This window comes from Argopecten irradians, chromosome 4, assembly GCF_041381155.1.
Source record: "Argopecten irradians isolate NY chromosome 4, Ai_NY, whole genome shotgun sequence".
NCBI classification, from domain to species: Eukaryota; Metazoa; Mollusca; class Bivalvia; order Pectinida; family Pectinidae; genus Argopecten; species Argopecten irradians.
Window position 1 is genome coordinate 8,720,547 of NC_091137.1, and position 24,275 is coordinate 8,744,821.

General features: G+C 33.6%; 2 protein-coding genes across 5 annotated transcripts in view; both read right to left on the reverse strand.

Annotated features, from left to right (window-relative positions):
- Positions 1-24,275, reverse strand: part of LOC138320526 (uncharacterized) — a 288,019-nt gene that overhangs the window by 23,652 nt on the left and 240,092 nt on the right. The gene's annotated exons all lie outside the window — the stretch shown is intronic.
- LOC138320519 (protein lifeguard 2-like) lies at positions 12,360-23,615 on the reverse strand. 3 transcript variants are annotated; one of them, XM_069263532.1, is made up of 11 exons: positions 23,450-23,615; positions 22,802-22,900; positions 22,144-22,442; positions 21,545-21,609; positions 20,301-20,357; positions 19,338-19,431; positions 18,499-18,536; positions 18,022-18,109; positions 15,289-15,375; positions 14,044-14,091; positions 12,360-13,591 (listed from the first exon to the last, which is right to left on the reverse strand). In XM_069263532.1, the coding sequence occupies exons 2-11, from the start codon at positions 22,893-22,895 to the stop codon at positions 13,424-13,426; spliced, it is 1,038 nt and encodes a 345-aa protein (XP_069119633.1). In that variant the 5' UTR covers positions 22,896-22,900; positions 23,450-23,615; the 3' UTR covers positions 12,360-13,423. The 3 variants fall into 3 exon arrangements, with proteins under 3 accessions (XP_069119633.1, XP_069119634.1, XP_069119635.1); XM_069263533.1 differs by having other exon boundaries at positions 23,486-23,613; XM_069263534.1 differs by having other exon boundaries at positions 12,361-13,591; positions 23,446-23,614.

Here is a 24,275-nt window from a genome sequence, read left to right on the forward strand (position 1 = left end):
TGGATTTTTGTCAAAACTATTTTATACAGAATCTAGACACACTTGTAACAGACCTTTTGGATGGCAATGCATATTATATGTTTTAAGGGTCTAGATTAAAATCGGTAAAAATCATACCTCTTTGTAATGTATACAGTTGTATACATAGGGAAGAAAGTTTTGAACTCGCGATCCAGAGGTAGTGTGGTAATATGTCAGGAAATCTGAACCACTTGGCCACTCTCCTTTAACTAATTCTTAGGCTTCTGTATTTTGCACGCGTTTAGAAATGATATGATAGCTACGGCAACTTTAGAATGAATTATAGGTATTGATATTACATATGTAGCATTCTTGAATAATGACAACATAAACAGTAGGGCCCCAACCGGTCAGACAACCGAGTAATGTCCCGACAAGCAAGGTAGCCCGAGTTACTAAGACACTGATACCAAACTATAGAGTATGATTTTTACCTATTTTTTTATCTAGCCTCTAAAACATCTAAAATGGTCTGTGGGCACTCTGGTGTGTCCATGGTTATATAAAGTGTAACTAATTCTCATGTCCCTGTGAATCAGGCGTCAGCTGGCATGCTGCCCCTAATTATATAAATTGCCAGTTCGAAACTTTCTTTTCGATGGCTATGGCATAATAAGGCACTGCTCATATATCGAACGTACACAGTTTTCCCCGACTGTCACGTCACATTCTAAGACGTTGTTCCATCTATTTAAAACGATGTCTTATATTCACTTGAATTTACACAAAATTTCAGGATTACTTTAAATTTAAATACGTCGCATTTCAATTAATTTAAGTTTATCCGTGAAGACAGTCCCTTCATTGGTCAGGAACTAAGATCACTCATTATTTCTGACAATTATCTACACTGTACTTAACAGTTTATTAAGCCCGTTGTATCACCGTGGATAATATCTATAGGGGTATTTTAAGCTTGCAGAAACTTTGGGTTGCTAAAAGGACTTAAAGGATTTTATCCCAATGACCAATGTACATATTCCACATCAAAACTAAAGTTATGATTATTTGACGAAATATCGCTTGTCCAATGGCATACATGTACATCCGTCATCCATACCTGTAACAGAAAAAATACAATATTTTGCATAAACTTCAGACAGTACACTGTAATACCACATTTTATCATATGTATCCCCAAAATCTGGATTTAATTATAAGCCATTATCTTCTAACAATATTGTATAAGAACGTCGTATAAACTCGAAGAAAAACGTGACAATTGTACACCTGGTATGTTTTCTCACATCATTTTGATGACATTAACACGAAGTAAGAAGTAGAATACAGCTATTCTCCCTAACAAAATAATACAAAGAATTGACCAAAAAGGTTAAATAAGAGAAAGTAGCATGTCCTTACCTTATATGACCGTGTAATCCTTAATACAAGTCCGTGTAAACCCTAAGTATTGAATTGAACCCTTGTCCAGTGAAGATAGTAATCCCAGTGCATAGATCTATTCTAATTATAGGCGGATTGGTAAACCGTGCGGACAGATTGTCAAACCGTGTGCACGGATTAGTAAACCGTGCGGACGGATTGACAAACCGTGTGCACGGATTGGTAAACCGTGTGCACGGATTGACACAACCGTGTGCACGGATTAGTTAACCGTGTGCACGGATTCACAAACCGTGTGCACGGATTAGTAATCCGTGCGAACGAATTGACAAACCGTGTGGACGGATTGGCAAACCGTGTGCACGGATTAGTAACCGTGTGCACGGATTAGTAATCCGTGCGCACGGATTGACAAACCGTGTGCACGGATTGACAAACCGTGTGCACGGATTGACAAACCGTGTGCACGGATTAGTAATCCGTGCGAACGGATTGACAAACCGTGCGGACGGATTGACAAACCGTGTGCACGGATTGACAAACCGTGTGCACGGATTGACAAACCGTGTGCACGGATTAGTAATCCGTGCGAACGGATTGACAAACCGTGCGGACGGATTGACAAACCGTGTGCACGGATTAAAATAAATATATTTCCATGTCCCTTCGCGGGCTCCGTATAAGTAATTACGTGCACGTAAACTTTTTTTTGATTCCGAATTGCACGGATTAGTAAACCGTGTGCGAACGAATTGACAAACCGTGTGGACGGATTGACAAACCGTGTGCACGGATTAGTAAACCGTGTGCACGGATTAGTAATCCGTGCGCACGGATTGACAAACCGTGTGCACGGATTGACAAACCGTGTGCACGGATTGACAAACCGTGTGCACGGATTAGTAATCCGTGCGAACGGATTGACAAACCGTGCGGACGGATTGACAAACCGTGTGCACGGATTGACAAACCGTGTGCACGGATTGACAAACCGTGTGCACGGATTAGTAATCCGTGCGAACGGATTGACAAACCGTGCGGACGGATTGACAAACCGTGTGCACGGATTAATAAATATATTTCCATGTCCCTTCGCGGGCTCCGTAGTATTACGTGAGCACGTAAAAGAAAAAAATATATTTCACCTTACATAAAAAAATATTTTTTGTCTTACATTAAAAAAAAACATTTTTCGTCCTATATAAAAAAATTATTTTTCACCATACATAAAAAAATATTTCTTGTCTTACGCAAACTGTTTTACGTGAGCACGTAAACGTTTTACGTGCTCACGTAATAAGTTTTACGTGCTCACGTAATAAGTTTTACGTGAGCACGTAAAAGAAAAAAATGTTTTTCACTCTACATAAAATCTTTTTTTTTTGTCCTACATTAAAAAAAATATTTTTCGTGTCACTTCTGTGCCGCCGTAGAAACATATTGTGTGTACCGGTAATTAAGAATCAACACAAGCTGAATTGGGTACTTGTAGGTAGACTAGCCACCAATTAGTGGAGAACGTCATAAAGTTTGAAGTGGATTTAATGGTGTCTTCTCACTTAGCCAACATTCTGAATTTTGAGGTATACAGGTAAGGTATTTTGTTGGCCAGGTGAGACTAGGTGTGAAAGATAGAACAATAGCAGATAATTACAGGTAAGGTTATAGACTGTTTCATAAAACTTCCAACTTTTACGGGTTTGTACTTTATGTTGATAGTTTTTAATGAATATATATCAGAATGGACACAAAAAGTAATTACATTTTGAACACAGCTACTACTACTTTTAAATACATTAGTTAAATAAATTTCATTTTTAATAAATATATATCAGAATGGACAAAAAGTAAAGACATTTTGAACATAGCTACTATTTTTTTAGTTATTTAATTTACAAATAAATATAAACCAGCATGGATGTTAAAAGTAACTATATAGTGGGAATATAGCTACTATTTTGAAATTATTTCCACCTAAGTTCATCAGCAAGCAGCACTAGTAATGTTTTTCATCACATTTTTCATAGTGCATATTTAATACATGTACAGTTCTGTACTGCATATGTAGTAAATGAGATAAAATAAAAAAAAAAACCCATTAAATTCTACATCTTTTGTAGTATGAATCTGCATGATCTTTCAAAGACGTGCAGTTTTTAATAAAGAATATGTAATTAAGCTATTTTTACGTACAATACTTTTAGAACTTAAAAATAGCAAGAAAACATTTATAAAAGTGTATATATTTTAATGAAAGACGATCTACAAGGGTATCGCTAGACAACTGATTGATAGGCACCAAATCTTTTTATTTAAAAGCTATGTATTACCCGGTATATGATTGTATTACTGATAGCTTATTATAAAAGAAAAAGTGTCTCAAACGCACAATAGGACTGGTTTTTTTTCTGCAATTCAAAGTTGTTTTTGACTTGTGAAAATGCTTGTATTTACTATTTCATGTAAATTATATATTTATATATATATATATATATATATATATATATTTCATGCAATTTACCCATAAAACATTGACTTTTGAAAACGTAATATAGACAATTTAAGATATGAAATGGAAACTACTGATATAAAATTAAATAGGCATATACTTATTGAATATAAATTAATCTTTATTACTTTTGTAGTGAGAAGGTTTTATTCACGTATACTTAAAAACTATCGTTTTATAAAGTTGTATATACTGTACATTAAATTGTAGATGTTGTAATTTAAAAAAAAAGATAAACACTTAAAAATTATAATTATATATTATTTCAAATTGAAGAACTTATTCTTCCCCGATCCCTAACTGTAACACATCACCTTGTCTGTCTAGGTCTCAATGTACCTGGACACGATGTCCATCTGTTGTGGACACCGTGTTCACACGTAGTGCACTCCGTGTCTACCTGTAGGCTAAATCTTGTGCACTCCGCGTCTACCTGTAGTCTAAACCTCGTGCACTCCGTGTCTACCTGTGGTCTAAACCTCGTGCACTTCGTGTGCACAAGGGTGTAACCTTTAGTCTACTACCAACTGATGTAAATCTACATAAATATATTCAGCAATAAACAATTGTAAATACAAAAATATAAATGTCTGTAACATCTAAAACAATATAAAAAAAACAATTTTAAAATCGGAATTTGCAAGTATGAATGTGTATACTTTTGTCAAAGTATCGATTGTGTAGCAGCGATGTATGGCGTGCCGAACGTTGCAAAATTCAATAAGTAAGATAAAATGTGTAAAGAAAAAAAAAAGTTTTGTAATATATCGTTATATGTGTTCAATATGTTTAATTTCTGTGTAAAAACCATAAATGTTTGTGTATTTTTTTTTAAATACTTCTATGTAAAAATAAAATTTTTGTTCAATAATTTTTGTGTGTGTGTGAAAAATATATTTGTGTGTAAAAATATATATTTATGTGTGATTTTCACACACAAACATAAAACAACATCACACACAAACATGTTTTTTACACACAAACCATTTTTTCACACACAAAATAAAACAAATACACAAATGTATTTTTCACACACACACACAAAGAAATTTTGTTCAAACAAATATAAAACAAAATCACACACAAATGTATTTTTTACACACAAACCATTTTTTTCACACACAAATATAAAAAAAATACACACAAATATTTTTTTCACACACACAAATTAAAAATAATGAACACATATAACGATATATTACAAACACCTTTTTTTTGCACAAATGTTTTTACTTATTGAATTTTGCAACGTGCGGCACGCCATAGCGATGTACGTATCTGTTATTGCTTTTATTAGTCGCCATACTGTGTTTGTACCTTTGAGGACCCGGATGTAAACTTTCTGTGACGTCACGCCATCTTTTCTGAAATCTCCTATACGGCTCTTTTGATGTACATCAAATGACTAAATTACCTGTTCTGTTCTGTTGCCTCCAGTTTTACTATGATATAGTCCAGGGCTGTAGAGATCGTAAGTGATCGGAACCCCTGGAATATCGAGGATGTGGTCTTACATGATGTGACCAGTGTTTCCGCTAAGCTGATTAAATATGACTTTTCAAAACATGAAAATGAGCAATGTTATCCGGTTTTTTTACCACCGAAAGTGTTAGATTCAAACCCGAAAGTGCATTTTGTTTTTTATTAATCTATAAGTTAAAATATTATGTTTTCTATTCAAAAATCTGTCTTCACCATCCGAAAATAACATATCAAAGTTACCATTCTATATTTAACTATTCAGGAGAAAAGAGGATTCAAATCCCTAGGCACATAGGGAAACATGCCGCCAGTACGTCTTAATTAATGGCGGAGTTGTCAATATTTGTAATATTTGGTCATGTTTCTGTTTTCATGTACATTTTTGCATATCAAGGATGCAGATATATCTGATATATTCGTCTTTGCAAATATTTTGGTAAGATTGATCGATTATCGTACCAATATTCGTCCCTACCACCAGAAGGCATTATCTTAACGTTTCTGGTTAAGTTAAATTGGTCTTTGAACGTACAAGGACAATAAAGAAGAGTAATAGAAATGACTTCTTTTTTTTTCTTTTTTTTTCTATCCTGTAAAATTTATAGAAATTGCTTTTCCAATCATCATGTGCCATCCCTCTAACAAAATGTCTACGTATACATGTGACAAATATTATGATACATATAAACTTCATGTTTAACCTGGTTGCAATAAGAATTGCTGCGAAGCTCTCTTACGTGACGCTACCCAAATTGGAACACCTTTTGAAGATAACTGTAAAAATTTTCTTACTTGTGGTTGAATCCAGATTTTTTTCTTAACATTCCACAAATAGATGCTTTTATTATTAATTTCATGATTTTTCTACTTGCAGTGCATATATTTATAAATACAGGGCTTGGAAGCATGCCCGGTCCAGCCTACATTTGTATGTTTCAGCAGATTTGAGTACCCAAAACGGAACACCTTCTAAAAAAGTTTGATTAATAAATGCCCATGCATAATAAAAAATGATTGAATTCATTTTAAAAGAAAGTTCAGACATTTTTTAGTTTATTCAAGTCACATGTCTTTCAAAAATATTCCATTCAGCATTTCTTTTTCTTATTTTAAAATATATGTTGTTTTTAGGGTTGTCGCACGACGTCATTTCCCGGAGTTTTTCAAAATTTCATTATTTTCATTTTTGAAACATTCATACACTTTACATTTGATAGCGAAATGGAATTCATCCTTAATATCATCATCGCAAAATAACCACACTCTCTGATTCCTAGGTGTATATTCTGTATCTCCCCTCTCTTTATTCAAATCATGAGCAGATAACCGAAATTTAGATATGTTTCTTTGTCTAAAGCTTTCTATTATTAAGGTTGGCAAAAATAAGTCCCAATAACATTTTTGTATAAATAATAACTTTTCGATTTCAACAAATGCTATTACAAATAAGATTCAAATGGATTTGGCATCAGGCAAAGCCTTCATTAACCATCTCCAAACATATCTGGTATGGTACAATTATCAGCAAAATATCTTAATATTTAATAATACATCTAGAATTAATATTATTAGTGTATCTCCTCAACCTTTTATTTTCAATTTTTTATCACGTCTGAATATTTATTCATCAACCTATATTTTGGGTACTCGAACCTGGTGAAACGCAGTGCTGAACCAGGCATGCTTCAAAGCTCTCTATTTACACATATATGCACCGCTTACAAGAGCTGAAGGCATCTATTTGTATCAAAACACTTGATAGAAAGTTTTTACAATTATCTTCAAAAAGTATTCTAATTTGGGTAGCGTCACCTTATGCATAACAGGTCTAAAGTAATTAAGTTTAGTAAAGAAAAAAATCAAGATGCCACGAGATTTCCACGAAGCCCATTTCTATCTGAAAATTTATATTATTTATATATTTCTGTTTGCAGTTTTGTAGCTCTAAAATCATTATCCATTTTCAACTACATCACAATGACACCATCAGGATATATTGTGTTCCCGGAACATGAAAATGACAGTATCAATAAACCAATAAACGCAAAACTTCCTTGCAGAAATTTTGAAAGGGAAAACCATGCCGATCATACGATGCATTAGGGGACTGACTTTAAATTAGTTTATTGATCAGGATTTGGCATAAGATATTACAGTAAACACTACTCCAACAATGTTAGAGGTATAGCACGACGAGACACTTTGGGAACATTACGTCGTATCGACAGTCAGCAAAATAACGTCCGATAAAAAAACGGCTGACCAGTAGACTCATGTTATGGGAGTAAGTAAACACATACCCGATACACTGTATAGTATAGTGACTGTAGAAACGCTTTATGCACATATGCATTTCTTCCCACTCTTTCGATCCATTGTCTTTGCTAACGTATGCACATATGCATTTCTTCCTACTCTTTCGATCCATTGTCTTTGCTAACGTATGCACATATGCATTTCTGCCCACTCTTTCGATCCATTGTCTTTGCTAACGTATGCACATATGCATTTCTACCCACAAGAATGTCAATAGACCGTTATTAGAGGTCATACATCAACATCAAAGGTAACAAAATAAATACACCATTTCAAAATGGATAACATTTTATTAACAACTTAGCAGTACAAAATACAATATAAAGGTTAGATATATATTGATATCACAGTTTTACTCTAATAATTGTGTAAAATAGTTGTACGATTGGTATAGCAAAGTGTAAAAACCTCAAAAACAGGCAACAATTGTTCATTTTTTAGATTTAATAATAAATATAAAGGCATTTGTACCAATGAAGTATATCATACAGATCGAGACATGTGTGTCTGTCCATAGATGTTCTGATTATCATAAGCTTGGAACATCGTCACTGTCAGAAGCGGATCTGCTGGGGATGTTTTAATCAACAGATGGGCGACACTTTAGAGTACTAATGGCATATTAAAAAAGTCAGAAGACAGAGACTTATATATAGTAACAGAGGAGTAAGAAAGTAATTTATTATATGAAATACGGTAGTCAGTTACTTTTAAGGTGACACTTATATATACCCTTCTATTCAAATTGTGAAAAAACCCTGCAAAAGCTGAATGTAATAAAAAGAATATATAGAGAAAAAAAATGGTACATCATTAATCTGTATGATATTAAGCAGAATGTGATATTAACCATTATGATATTAAGTGGTTTCCATACTACAACCATATCCATCTGTCCTAAAGTCTCCCTAAAGTTTGTCACAGAATCATTGGTCTGAACTGAAAACACTGCCTAGGGAATGGTCAAATCGTGAACTTGAGATAACACACAATGCAGTTGTATAAGAAAACCTCACAAATGAGACTTGGCATTATAAATATAGCACTATTGGTAAATTCATTTATGTACAGATATTATAGAAAACATCGTAGGCTAAATATCACTGATATTTGACAGGTATCATAATGATACATTTATAGCTCACCAGAGTATTGCAGATTGAAGAATATGAAACAAAGAACAAACCTCTACAATAAAACGAACAAAGATATCTATGTTAGGAGTTTCAGGAACTATGTAACAAATATCATCTTTCGGTACTTTGGATCTTTTAAATAAGATTCTTTCATACATAGAAATATTAATTGCTAGCCAATGAAACAACGATAATAATGTTGTAATAAACAAAACCAATATTTCATATAGTACTGGTATAAAAATATCATTGACAATACAAAAAAACAAACTCATATCTATTATATACTCTGTGGAGATCTGAATTTAAATAATACAAATACTCAGTGAAAAAATATCATTGTTGGCTACAGTCTCTGATTATAGCTCAAATAACACAAAAAGTATATGCTTAACAAACGTGAAAATGGCTATATCAATGTCTAAAATAAAGAATAATGTCTAAATGTGTAAATAATAAGTGGCAACAATGAGACAACAATCAATAACAATTACCTGTGACATTTGGCATTCTTTCAGTAATTAACTGTTACCAGTGGTCAGAGGAGATCACAGATATTACAGTTACCAGTGGTCAGTAGAGAACACAGTAATTACAGTTATCAGTGGTCAGTGGAGATCACAGTAATTACAATTACCAGTGGTCAGTAGACTGATTACAGTAATAACAGTTACCAGTGGTCAGTAGAGATCACAGTAATTACAGTTACCAGTGGTCAGTAGAGATTACAGTAATTAACAATTACCAGTGGTCAGTAGAGATTACAGTAATTACAGTTACCAGTGGTCAGTAGAGATCACAGTAATTACAGTTACCAGTGGTCAGTAGAGATTACAGTTACCAGTGGTCAGTAGAGATCACAGTAATTACAGTTACCAGTGGTCAGTAGAGATTACAGTAATTACAGTTACCAGTATTCAGTAGAGATCACATTAATTACAGTTACCAGTGGTCAGTAGAGATCACAGTAATTACAGTTACCAGTGGTCAGTAGAGATCACAGTAATTACAGTTACCAGTGGTCAGTAGAGATTACAGTAATTACAGTTACCAGTATTCAGTAGAGATCACATTAATTACAGTTACCAGTGGTCAGTAGAGATCACAGTAATTACAGTTACCAGTGGTCAGTAGAGATCACAGTAATTACAGTTACCAGTGGTCAGTAGAGATTACAGTAATTAACAATTACCAGTGGTCAGTAGAGATCACAGTAATTACAGTTACCAGTATTCAGTAGAAATCACAGTAATTACAGTTACCAGTGGTCAGTAGAGATCACAGTAATTACAGTTACCAGTGGTCAGTAGAGATCACAGTAATTACAGTTACCAGTGGAAAGTGGAGATTACAATAATGGCAGTTACCAGTGGTCAGTAGAGATTACAGTAATTACAGTTACCAGTGGTCAGTAGAGATTACAGTAATGGCAATTACAGTACCTGAACCGTTTAACGTTCCCAAATTTGCGTTTCGTTTGCGTTTGCGTTATTTCCGTTAGCAATCGTTAGCGTTAGCAATCGTTTATCGTTAATCGTTATCGTTTGCGTTAGCAATCGTTTATCGTTAATCGTTATCGTTTGCGTTAGCAATCGCTAATCGTTAGTCGCGTTTACAATCGTTTGCGTTAATCGTTAGCAGGACCCACTTTCGCTAACGTTAGCCACTAAAAATAGAACCAAATGCCGGTGAGATGCTTTGACGATCCGGATATGATATAACGTTTACCGCTTCGTGTAGAAGCGATTATCATAACATCTATGAAATAAAAAAAAATATGACTAAAGTGTATTGTATTGCATTTTATATCTCTTTTGGATGTATATATGTTTCCTATCTGTGAAAACGTTCTGAAATATCCGTATTTAAATGACATTTCAAAACTTAATGTGATTATCACTTTTTGTTTCTTATTATCAGAAACATATATCCTATATATGTTTGTAGTTACTATGCTTTCTGCGAAAGCAATTCAAATATTAACGAAACTGTCTTACAGAATGTCAAAAGCATTATTTTAGAAAGAATCCACGACAACTGAAAGATTACACAAGAAAATAGCTAAAACAGATAATAAAGATATAAAAATGTTATTACAGACACGCTGCATAATATTCTTCTTGTTATGTTAAATATCATCAATATACGAAGAACGCAAAAAAGACTCGGGAGATTTGTAAATAAATTCGTGAAATTTAAAAATCATTAATATGACGAGTCTGAACACGGGGAATAGGTGAGATTTGGCATTTACATGTACATATTTTTAAACGCAATTAATTAGTACTTGTATCTATATGAAAATGGAATGAATGATGTAAATGTTTGCAATGTACGTATGGAACGCCATAGCTGTCTCGTATGTTCAAAAATACTGTTTGAATTTGTGTTTTCGTAATATAATATGGTTTTATCATTATATAATTTGATCTTATCAATATATGGTATCATTTTATCTATATTTGATTTGATATGATCAATATATGATTTGTTTTTATTATTGTTTTATTTTCATTTGTCATGGTAATATTTTCTTGTATCACTATATCAATCGATTTCACCATTATTTGATTTGGTGACATATTTATATGATTTACATCTACCATTGTTTTATTTGGTGTTATTATTGTATTATTTTCATTTATCGTTATATTATTTGATTTCATCTTTATTTGATTTGATTTCATCTTTATTTAATTTGATTTTACTATTGTATGATTCTACTTTACATTATTCCCAAACATCATTATTTTATTATATAGATACTTTATATGGTTATACTTCTCCATTATATGGTTATACTTTTCCATTATATGGTTATACTTTTCCATTGTATGATTCTACTTTTTCATTGTATGGTTATACTTTTCCATTGTATGGTTATACTTTTTCATTGTATGGTTATACTTTTCCATTATATGATGATACTTTTCCATTGTATGGTTATACTTTTCCATTATATGATGATACTTTTCCATTATATGGTTATACTTTTCCATTGTATGGTGATACTTTTCCATTATATGGTTATACTTTTCCATTATATGATGATACTTTTCCATTATATGGTTATACTTTTCCATTATATGATGATACTTTTTCATTGTATGGTTATACTTTTCCATTATATGATGATACTTTTCCATTATATGGTTATACTTTTCCATAATATGATGATACTTTCCCATTGTATGGTTATACTTTTCCATTATATGATGATACTTTTCCATTATATGGTTATACTTTTCCATTGTATGGTTATACTTTTCCATTATATGGTTATACTTCAAATAAAGATGAAATCAAATCAAATAAAGATGAAATCAAATAATATAAAGATAAATGAAAATAATACAATAATAACACCAAATAAAACAATGGTAGATGTAAACCGAATATATGTGTCACCAAATCAAATAGTGATAACATCGATTGATATAATGATAAAAGACAATAATACCATGACAAATGAAAATAAAATAGTGATAGAAGCAAATGATATATTGGTCAAATCAAATCAAATATAGATAAAATAATACCATATATTGATAAGATCAAATCATAAAATGACAAAATCATACAATATAATGAGAACACAAATTCATATAGTATATTTGAACCATATGAGACAGCTATGGCGTTCCATATGTACGAGTATACCTACAACTTCATGTAGAACACGTGTAGAGAATTCGAACTGTGTAGGGGTACATTTGTACATGTATCTGTACGTTACATTGTAAGCCTTCACACGTACTGTACGCGTGTCAAATCAGACACGGATATACGTTTAGCTCATATCAATAACAAGAGGCCAAAGGCCACGAGGCTGTCGGCCGGCTTAACACATAACATTCATTCTCCACCGACTTTGCTTTGTATATATTTTATAACGGATTTATCTATTTGCCATACAAACCAAATATTACCAGTAGAGATCACAGTAATTACAGTTACCAGTGGTCAGTAGAGATCACATTAATTAGTTACCAGTGGTCAGTAGAGATTACAGTAATGACAGTTACCAGTGGTCAGTAGAGATCACAGTAATTACAGTTACCAGTGGTCAGTAGAGATCACAGTAATTAACAGTTACCAGTGGTCAGTAGAGATTACAGTAATTACACTTACCAGTGGTCAGTAGAGATCACAGTAATTACAGTTACCAGTGGTCAGTGGATATCACAGTTATTAACAGTTACCAGTGGTCAGTAGAGATCACAGTAATTACAGTTACTAGTGGTCAGTAGAGATTACAGTAATGACAGTTACCAGTGGTCAGTAAAGATTACAGTAATTACAGTTACCAGTGGTCAGTAGAGATCACAGTAATAACAGTTACCAGTGGTCAGTAGAGATCACAGTAATTACAATTACCAGTGGTCAGTAGAGATTACAGTAATTAACAGTTACCAGTGGTCAGTAGAGATCACAGTAATTACAGTTACCAGTGGTCAGTAGAGATTACAGTAATTACAGTTACCAGTGGTCAGTAGAGATTACAGTAATTACAGTTACCAGTGGTCAGTAGAGATTTATTTATTTCTATACTAAGATGATACCTCTTCAACAGAACACATTGAAAGGTTTTCGTTACATCATGAAACAACGTGTCTTATTTGTATTTTTTCCATTCAAATTTACAGAAAAAAATTGCAAGAAGAATTAAAGGTAGATAAATGACCCCAGCGAAGAAAAACGGCTGCAAAGCCACAGCCTGGTCCGGCCTGTGACCATGCTTCTTTCTGTCATCTATCATCACCCAGGTGAAGATCATCACCCACTGTAAAAGGAAACAAAAAGCTAAGATGTCAAATGAAAAGCTTGAACCCATCTTATACAAACATGCGATATCATATAGATGAAGAGTTTAACTTTTAAAACTCAATATTGCTATATGGAGTGATTCAAAGTTCTTGGTATATACAAACGAAGACCCCCAGATGTTACTAACCAAATATAAACCAAATATTTTCAAGGGTGACTTTTCATTCCGTCATCTAAAAAAGAACGTAAAAAAATTACAAAATACGTCCCATTCACCAAGTTTATCGGGGCCCAAACCCTTTGGTTTGTAAAGATATTGCAAATTTTCCTAAACTGGGCCCCATTCACTCAACACATAGGGGCCAAAATCTTTTAGTTCATATAAATTTAATCCCCTTTTAGTCAAGGATGCTTCGGACAAACAATACATGGTCCTTAATACATACATAATGGCACTTCAACACTTACCCAACAAAAACCAAGGGCAGTAACTCCTCCTAAAGGACAATCTGGGATCTATAAGGTAAACCATTCTTTGTATAACAGTCACTGAATATATACGTGTATGAGTGAAATTGAAAGAAAAGAATACACAATAATGAAGTGTGTCAAAGAATACACAGAGCTTGACACTTAATAATGATCTTTTTATGCAATATCCAAACATAAAATATTCCAAATGGATCTTGGTGCCCATTATGTCATTATCTATGTCAAACAAAAGAAAGAGGGGTCTTTTGTCTGCATTTCTCTCAGTTCCAGGCTTCCTTTGAAATATTGAATTTGTTCGATTCAATTCATGTTATTCCGAATGCAAAACGCATATAGAATTACAATAATTATACATATTACAATATATAAAATATGTATATCGGGAAACTTCACATTAAAGTGTGTTTACCAAACACACACTTCAATTGTCAAATTTAATTTGGCCACTTTCTACCATGTTGTGCTTGGATTGGTTCCAACATGGATATACAGAACTCAAGACCAAGAAGACCATACAAGAATGTTTTGAAGAAGATAGACCTCTTCAGCACTTTCTGAGAAAATGACAAAATCCAATATAACAGCAACTGTTTTCTTTTCATTCTCAAAATGTAACTGACAATCTATAGATAAAAAAAAGAACATAAATGTTATCATATGGAATGTCAGAGAGATTCCTTTTATTCTTTCTGAGAAATATCAGTAACAAACTGCAATGATCAAAATCCAAGATGGCTGTCTGTTGGCCATATAGTCTGATCAGTCACAAATTTCAATATATGAGCAATAGCAGTCAGAAAATTCAACTATCAAATTCAAAGATAGCTGCCTGGTGACCATCTTGTTGGTGTTCGGCCCCAAAACCCAATAGGCACAACTAAGGTCCACGAGAAGCTGACATATGAAAATTGAGACAGATCCCTTTAGTATTTCCTGAGAAAGAGCAGTAACGAACTTCAGCAATCAAAATCCGAGATGGCGGCCTGTCCACCATTTCATTTATCAATCAGTGCCAAAATGCAAAATGCACAATTAGGGCCATAGAGGAACCTACATACGAAATTGAAGAAAAAATCCCTTCAGTAGGCTCTGAGAAATAGGCGCGAAACTTTACTGTATATCAATTAATTATTTCACTAAGAAACAAATCACCTGATAGACATAGTGGTATGAATTACAAGCGGTCAGTTTGACAGTTTGACATCTAATAACAGTACTTACCGGGCCCAGGATCGTAATGGAGATCCCAGTCAAAATAACAACTGTCACTAAAGTAAAGATCATCCCAGATACCAGAGTAAAGGTAATCTGAAAAAGGAATAACTCAGTTAAAGGGCTTCAACCCACAATAAGTTGTTCTGTATGTTACGATATGATTTTCAGATATGTACTGATGATTTCATTACAATGATTTGTTATATAAAACGTCAAGAAAACATGGGGAATTTTCAAAAATAGACTGTCATATGATTTTTTGGAACACAAAACGAAAGCTGGTCAAAAGCGAGGCTATCATGAATAATAATCAGCGTGCTCCATTTAGCGTAACTTTCCGGTTTTTTTCCGGAACGGTCCCGACGTTCCGTTACAATGGAACGCGACGTTTCGCTGGAACGAACCGGTTCGTCTGACACGTCTTCTTTGAGGGTTCCAAGCTGGAATCAATATGTTCGCTGTTGAAACATATCCTAGTACGGGGCACCGATTGGGACTTTATCTTTATGTAATAAAAATCAATTTTGTGTACACAAAAAATTGAATTGTGTCATAACGAAATCATTTTCGTCTTATAAAATTATCTTCCACCACACAAAATTCATTTTTGTCTACACAAAATTCATTTCTGTCATGACAAAATTCATTTTTGTGAACGAAATTGAGTTTTGTGAAAAAGTGAAAATTGAACACAAAATTCAATTTTGTCTATACAAAAGTCATTTTTGTGGGCGAGATTGAGTTTTGTTTGACAAAAGTGAAAATTGAACACAAATTTCAAATTTCTGTCACAAAAGTCAATTTTCTCAACGAATCCAAATATAGATATATGCAAATGAACTGTCTCATCACGATTTTGTAACGGGGCCTCTCATTGGATATAGTGACCGTTGGTATGGCACGCGCACACGGTCTTAAACCAACGTGTTCTTACATAATGAATAGGCTGCACGCACATGTGTTTGTATCATCCGTTTCATTCTTGTGAATGTTTAATTTACTTCTTGTGAAAGGCGCATGCTCTGGAATATCATTTATTAGGCCTAGTAGAAAGGGAGGAAGGTTACGATATCAAGTACAGGCAGATTACGTACATACAGAAATGGATACTCTATGCAAAATAGCCTTTCAAGGGAAATGCACATGAATTGTCAGAAACGTAATGATTACGTACATTTTCAACAAATATTCGTTCGCTATCACAACTTCCATCTCTGGTTACTCTTCGCCAAAGAATGAGCGAACTGTAAGCGTTTCAACCAATCGGTTAGCAGCTTACAAGTAAAGGTGAAACATGGACTCATTTGAATACTTAACTGACGAAAGTAAATTCTGTCGAGACGAAAATGAATTCTGTCCACAAAATGAAATTTGTCATAACAAAAATTGATTTTTGTCCACTGAAAGATAATTTTGTTTAACAAGATTCGTTTTTATCATTGCTGAAATGAAGTTATTATAAAAAACCTTTTTTGTAAGACAAAAGTAATTTTGTCAATTTTGTGTTCACCAAATTGAATTTCGTCATGACTTTTGTCCATTGAAAGATTGTTTGCATAACAAAACTTATTTTTGTGATATGTTATAATATAAAATATAATATATGTAATATGTTGTTTTGTTAATCTGAACTGATTTTTGTTGAACAAAGTTCATTTTTGTCTACACAAAATTGGATTTCGTGTACAAAATCACAAGTGCGCCATTTGGCGCCCCGTACTTAGTCCAATTTCAACAAAACACTTCTATATAATGGAAATGTATTTTAGGGTTTCTTCGCACTTCTGAGTCCTTTTTACAAATCTGGCTACGGTGCACTTGTAATTGCATATGTTTTGCAGAAATTACGACAAAACTTCTCATATTACAACCGAGAAAAGTGCGTTTTCATTAACAAACACTACGACAATGACTGATGAAAGTGTAATTATCGTTGTTAGCATTGTATATATGAAGCATAGCATTTCCAATATCATTTATATATACCACTCGTATAATGCCAGGCTGTTGCCCGCCATGTTGGATTTTGCGTTTTAGAACGCGAAAGGACCGTGAATGTACCATTGAACGAACCTATTCCATCCGGACGTTCCGCTAAATGGAACTTTCGGATAATCAGTGACATGGTAAGGAGCATTAGTTTACAATATCCTTAGAAGCTTTTCAGATTTACGAACATTGAAATATGAAGTATGAGCCATATTTCTTCATATTTGTTAAAATAATACATCTGGTTTTTAGCATTAGAATAACATAAATAGAAAATTAAACAGAAGTTTGTATTCGACGGTGTCCCGCGAAGGGAGATTCTTATCTTAGCTGCACATGATATCTCGCAATGAATTATGAAGTGGAAAATAGCTACCGTCTCCTCAACTGCGGCGATCCATCTATATTTACCTCCTCGCCCAATCGCGCGCCGTTTTCTATCTGAATTTGTTTGTGTTAGCTTCACTCACATTTTCGACCCGTCATTTTGATGGGATTTCCTTTTTGATTATTTTCTTTGACATATTTGCACAATAATTGATATAAATTACTCACGTCATAGTATGTATTTTACTCAATGACACATGCACTTTGCTTAATGTCTCTTTAAGTAGGGTAGCATCAAAGGTTTTGTTTTCATAATTAAGAGGTTCAATAAAGGGAGATAATCATCAGTACATTGGTCTATCATATTTCTATAAGGGATGATAATCAATGACTCATTTGTCTATTGTATCTAATGATACTTGCCTTTTCCTGACGAAGGAATATTTGCATAAGTATAGAATGAGCACAGCATATTCCAACCCAATACAGTGGTATTAGGCTTCCAGACCCACTAGAGACAGACAATAACAATGTGTGAACATGAACCGAAACAAAATGTCAAGAGGATAAACATTTTATAGTAGAACCGAGATGATTTTTTTCAGGCGTTAACGTAAATTCAAACATTTATGTAGTATTTAATTAGTCCGCTAAACCTGGCTATATAATAGGTCATTTTTATTATATAAGATAAAATATATATAAATAAAAAAGTTAAATAATATAGGCAGGTTTAGCGGACTAGTATTTAATGAACCAATTAAAAATAACAAAATAAAGAAGGTAATTGAATACATTTTTCTTTACTTATAATGAATTTGGCTTGGACGATATACATGTTAGTATCTATCTGTTATATATGCTATCCTAGAACAGGTGTATATCATCACTGATACTTACCAGGAGAGAGCCATTATTCCATACGTAAGAACCAGGCTCTGAAAACAAACATAACATACATACACCACTAGTATACTCAGTAACTGTAAACCAACATAAACATATCCAAGAGTGATCTTTGCGCCCACCATAGAATGATCTATGTCAGACAATAGATAAATATAGGATCTCTTATCTCATTTCCCCTTCACTTTTCCACTTCCTTTAATACCCACAGGGAATCTTCTAATAAATATTGCATAGCAGCAGAACACTTGAATTATAAAATCAAATATAACTTCTGCCCAACATGTTGTGTTTTGATTTGTTCCAAAATGCCATGCACAGCTAAGGACCATGAAGGCCCTAAATATTGAATTTGAGGAAGATCTCTTAAAACTTTCTGAATAAAAATTTCAAAATTCAAGTTTGCTGTCGGCCATGTTGTTTTCTGATCAGTCCTACAATGCATCCATTAGGAGAGGCTACATTTGTCAGACATAGGGTGTCATAGAGGGCTGTCTAAAATAATAAACTAACATGGTAAGTATTATTTTTTAAAGAACAGATGAATGAACGGACAGAAGGTCGAGAGACAACAGAAAAGGGGTGAAAAGCGATATGAATGACCCATACTATCTGGTAATGAGCAAATAATTATATGTTAACAGTTTGTGGAACTATGTGGAAATTTGATAAAAAATTCCTCAGTATTTTCTGAAAATTTCTAGGAACATGATTGTTTTTACAGAGAGATGGACATGGAAATTTCAATAGCCAATCATATGAAGATATCTAAACACATATAAAAACAATTCTATATATAAATCTGATATAATAGGTAAAAAATGTTTACTTACAAAAATGACCAAGAAGATAAGTGCTACAGTTTTGTTCCTTTTCCTTATTTCTCCCATGGTCCAGGTAAAAAACATCACAGGAATAGTTAGGCCACTGTATATAAACAAAGTAAAGAGATTCAAAAAATGAGTAGGGATTTTACATTAGTGACCTTGACTGCTCACGTTGTGGGATAAGGTAAAACGTGTTATTATTAGACCTAAGATCATGTAGCCTCAATTCCTGAATTCATTTGATACTGCCTTTGGGAACCATTTCTACGGAGACGCTACACAGTCTATAAAACATTGGTAGTTCATTCTGCTCCTGCTTCACACTTAGTATTAGGCTGAGAAACAACTGTTTCGCCTATTGTCGGTATAATGTGACCGGGTAGGGTGTGATGTTTGATGGCATCTTTCAGTGATATATGTATGGCACTATAAAATGTATTACCTCTCTAGTTTTTCTCCAGGTACTCTGGCCTTTCTCCATCAACAAACCTGGCATGTTCTTAAATTACCCTGGCTGTTTTTAGAATGTTAAACTAATACAACCAAAAACAAACACAGCACAAATATACCTCAGCCTCCCAAAACATATAGACAATAACATAGCATATCACAAACAGGGGAGGCTTTCTTTAAATTACCTTAGCTGTTCATAACCATTAAGTCTTAGTATAATCTACTGGCCACCCGACTTCGCAATATAGTGTACTAATGTAAAAAAAAGGTTTAGAGATGTAAATAATTACTAAAACTGTTGATCCAATGACCTTAACCTATGACCCAATCACCTTAACGTACAACCTAATGACCTTAACCAATGACACGAAGTCCACTTTCTTTAATCATATTTACGCTAACGACAAAAACGAAATTGATAGATAAATTGATAGACAGACAGACAGACAGACAGACAGACAGGAAAACAGACACACATATTGAGAGGTAAACAAACCTATTTCTAGGTGTACTTACATGGCCACACCGCGGTAGGCGGGGATTTCATTTTTAATATGGCCCTTGATGTGTTCACTGAAAATATAGAAAAGACACTAAGAGTTTGAATTTATATGATAGCATGTATTATACATGTACTAAATTTATATTATGCAAGCACATGGTATCAGCCTTCTGACCTACGGTTGTTTTTTAAGAACAGATTATGTTCTTTCATGGCCCATATATAATATTACAACAAAATATAAAGTTGGTTATAGTCATCAGGCTTTTTTTCAAATAATTATATATCAGTACTAACTTTTCCAAATCGTTACGACGTAAAAGCTTATATTTACAACATAGCTAGAATTACTTTCAAACTATCTCCCGTTTGTTCAATATCACACAAAACCCGAATAAGAACATAACAAGCTACAATAAACAATTACAAGTAAACTATGTACATGGAATTTTAATTATTACCATAGCGATAAACATTTTGTAAGAATGGTAATATCAATTTCATGTCATTGCCTAATTAGTTGAAAGACAGGTCTAGATCTGCTAGCCAATACAGTGATGCTCATCTCACGCCTGCTGCCTGGAGTTAATGGTGCATAATGTAGGTCCAAAATAATCTTAAAGATTTTCCAGTTTCGACCAATAACTAGCACGATGACTATAGTTCATCCTGACATGACCTAAAGAGTAACTTTTAATGAAGACCAAGGTCATTCATTTGAACAACCTTGATTGCCTATCAACAAGCTACATACCAATAGGTCAGGTCAACAACCCTATTAGTTACAGTTGAGTCTCTTCAAAGATTCAACCTATTTGACCCCTGTGACCTTGAATGGAGGTTATGGTCATTCGTTTGAACAAACTTGGTAGCCATCATCCCGGCATGATATAGGCCTATCATCAGCCCACTTGTTCTTAATTACTGACAAGAAGTTGTTTTTGAAAATTTTAGTTTATTTTATCCATGATCTTGAATAAAGGTCAAGTTCATTCAAATGGACAAACGTGATAGCCCTTCATTCCAGCCCACCATAGATTCAATATCAGGACCATTAGCCTTTCGGTTATTTAGAAGAAGTTGTTTGAATAAAACATTTACACATTGATGAAAGGCGAACGCTCTAAATGAAGTATGATGAATGTAGATTATCCTGAAACTTTGGATCAGATGACCTAAAATAAAAACAACAACCAATAATGGGACTCATCAATAATCAAATAACACGAATAACGCATTAAAAAGGGAGATAACTCACTTGCTAAACATTCCAGCCCCGAAAACTAGTGCACATCCCATCTGTACTGCCAGTATCAGATACATCTGTAACAGAGAGGTAATTAGTAAGATTCTCCTATCAAAATGATAACCTGTCTTTTAACAGAAAGTTTAGAACACAAATTCATCTTATTTAAAGATGCTCCACCACTTATCATTTGAAAAATAAATGATGTTTAATTGTATATACATTTATGTGTCTAATTAACACAAAACTACATATAGAATTATTTGTTTTGCTTTTGCTGAATGCACAATCAGTACTTTATTTCATATGAGGCATAGTGCAATGGAATGGTCTCGGCACGCTATTACAATGTAATTATTTTTACTATTTTTATATCAAAGTAAAATAAGAAGCTGATGCTTTGGTGGTAATGGTGTAACTTTTGTGACTGAAAAATACTAATCCGTCTGCTCCTGTTTTTGATAGAGAAAATAACCATTTGTCAGCGGTGCAGCATCTTAAAACTCAACAAAATGTGGAAAAGCCCAACTAATTATCAAGTAGGATAGCTGAAATATGTTGGAAGTTGTAAATATTTTGAGTTCTGAAAAACACCATAGAAAATAGCTTACCTCTCTGAAAAAATCGCGGAGACGATTCTTGTCACTGAAAGAATCTCTTCTAACCCTTGGCCTTTGGTTGTTGGGCTGAGAACCTGAAACAGGGGTAGAGTTGGGATTATTGTTCCTATTTGCAGCAGGTTGAGGAGTACTTGGTTTTGGAGGGATGGGGTCCGTTTGATTTTGTCTTGGTGCTGAAGGAGGTTGAACAACAAAGATTCCTGCCCCTGTGCCCCCAGCTGATGATCCTTGTGATGTAGAAGGGTCGTCCGAGACAAAATTGTTGTAGACATATGGAGGGGGCACATCGCCTATGAAATAAACAGAATAAGAATCAGCTGAAAAAATACATCAGTTATATATTTTTAATCCTACTGAAGAACTATGTCTGTGGTATGAAAGCCACTCCTTCCTGTAATTTTGTTGCCCATGCAGTCATTTTTAACATTGATATAACTGGAGAACTAGTGTTCTCTTGGAATTGTAGAGAAGGATAAAAGACAGTACAAATTAAATTGCAAATTAGCATCAAATTCAGATTAATGAAAAGAATGATCGAGATTCAGTATGTAGAAATTGAATTATTTTTACACATTCTCCAGTTAAGACGATGGCATATATGAAAGGTTAGTTTCTCCTATACTTGTATTATTATAATAACTCAACTGACCTGGTAGGACGGATGAAGTCTGTGGTATATATGACCCTGAAGTCACAGCCTCCTCATAAGATGGGGGTGGAGCTGACGGAGAAAGGTAAGCCATTGTGTCTACAAGATTGATCATTTATATTTTACTTTAAATTTTATAGACACAGCTATCATATAATCCAAGTCATACACATATTACCAATGTATATCTTAAATCAGATTTAATCTAATTTAATGTCTTTTGTAGCATTGCGTTTGAGTGCGCAAATGGCAAATCCAATTATCTATTGAAGATATATTTATACTTTGAATTGAAACAAGACACGAGTGAATGTACGGCCTAAAGATATATAATGCACACATGATCACACGCACATACGTATACATGTATAATCCTACCCATAGGTCGTGTACATGTGGCTGTTATAAACATGTACCTTATTTATATAAAATAGGCTTAGAATGTACAAATAATAATACCATCAATGTCTGTAGTTACAATGTAGGTCTATCATCTTATAAGAAGCCCACCTGTTATGTGTCTGCCTTTACTAGACTAACATCCAATGTCTGTACCTGTATATATACAAAATGTAATCTAGCTGGCAACCAACTATTTGTACATTTCACTTAAGAGAGTAAACAAATGAAAACTATTCACTCACACACTGCAGTATTCCAAATGAGAAGCTGCTTTATCCTTACATCTTCTGTCTCACTGGTTGTCTTTTGGTCTGTTTGGTTAGCTACGGAAATCAAAAGTAGTCCGGGTATTTCGTAAGTAAAGCTGACATTAATTTGAATCAATCGATTTTGTGTTATTTTTAGATTGTGGGTACATATGTATATTTAATCACGACCATCGGAGTATATCTTGACTTTTCATGCTCTTCGGCTGACAACATCGCAAGTAGCTATATGTAGGCCTATACATAGCTATCTGTAATGATTGTTCTCGGTTGCAGGTTTTTTATAATGATGAAATACAGACATTTCTATATAATGTGATACTGGGTCCTTGTATGATTGGTAAGAACCTTAACTATATATACTTGGCTGTCGCCCAATCCTCAATTTCAATAAAATTGGTTGAAATGAAATAATCATCTAAGGCAGTAGTATACGTACATGTTGAAGACAAACCATGGTTTAATGAAGCATATAAAAACAAATTTATCAAATATAAAAATGCATATAAAGGAATATTTGTACATATACATGTATATAAAAACATTTATCATAAAATAGAGTTGAAATTGAAACTCTTATATAAATCAGAACAGTGAAATGTGTACCAAAAAGCGCCAATTCAAAAAGAGAAAGTTAAATGTTATTGGTATTCTTACTTAACATATTTCTTTAATTATTTCAGTAAACTTCCCTCAATTGTACACGAGGGGGATGGTGTGGCAATTAATTCTTTGAGAGAACACGAAGAAAAGAAAAACTAATGTAATCTTTAAATAATCAGATGAATATGTTTCTGAAACTGAAA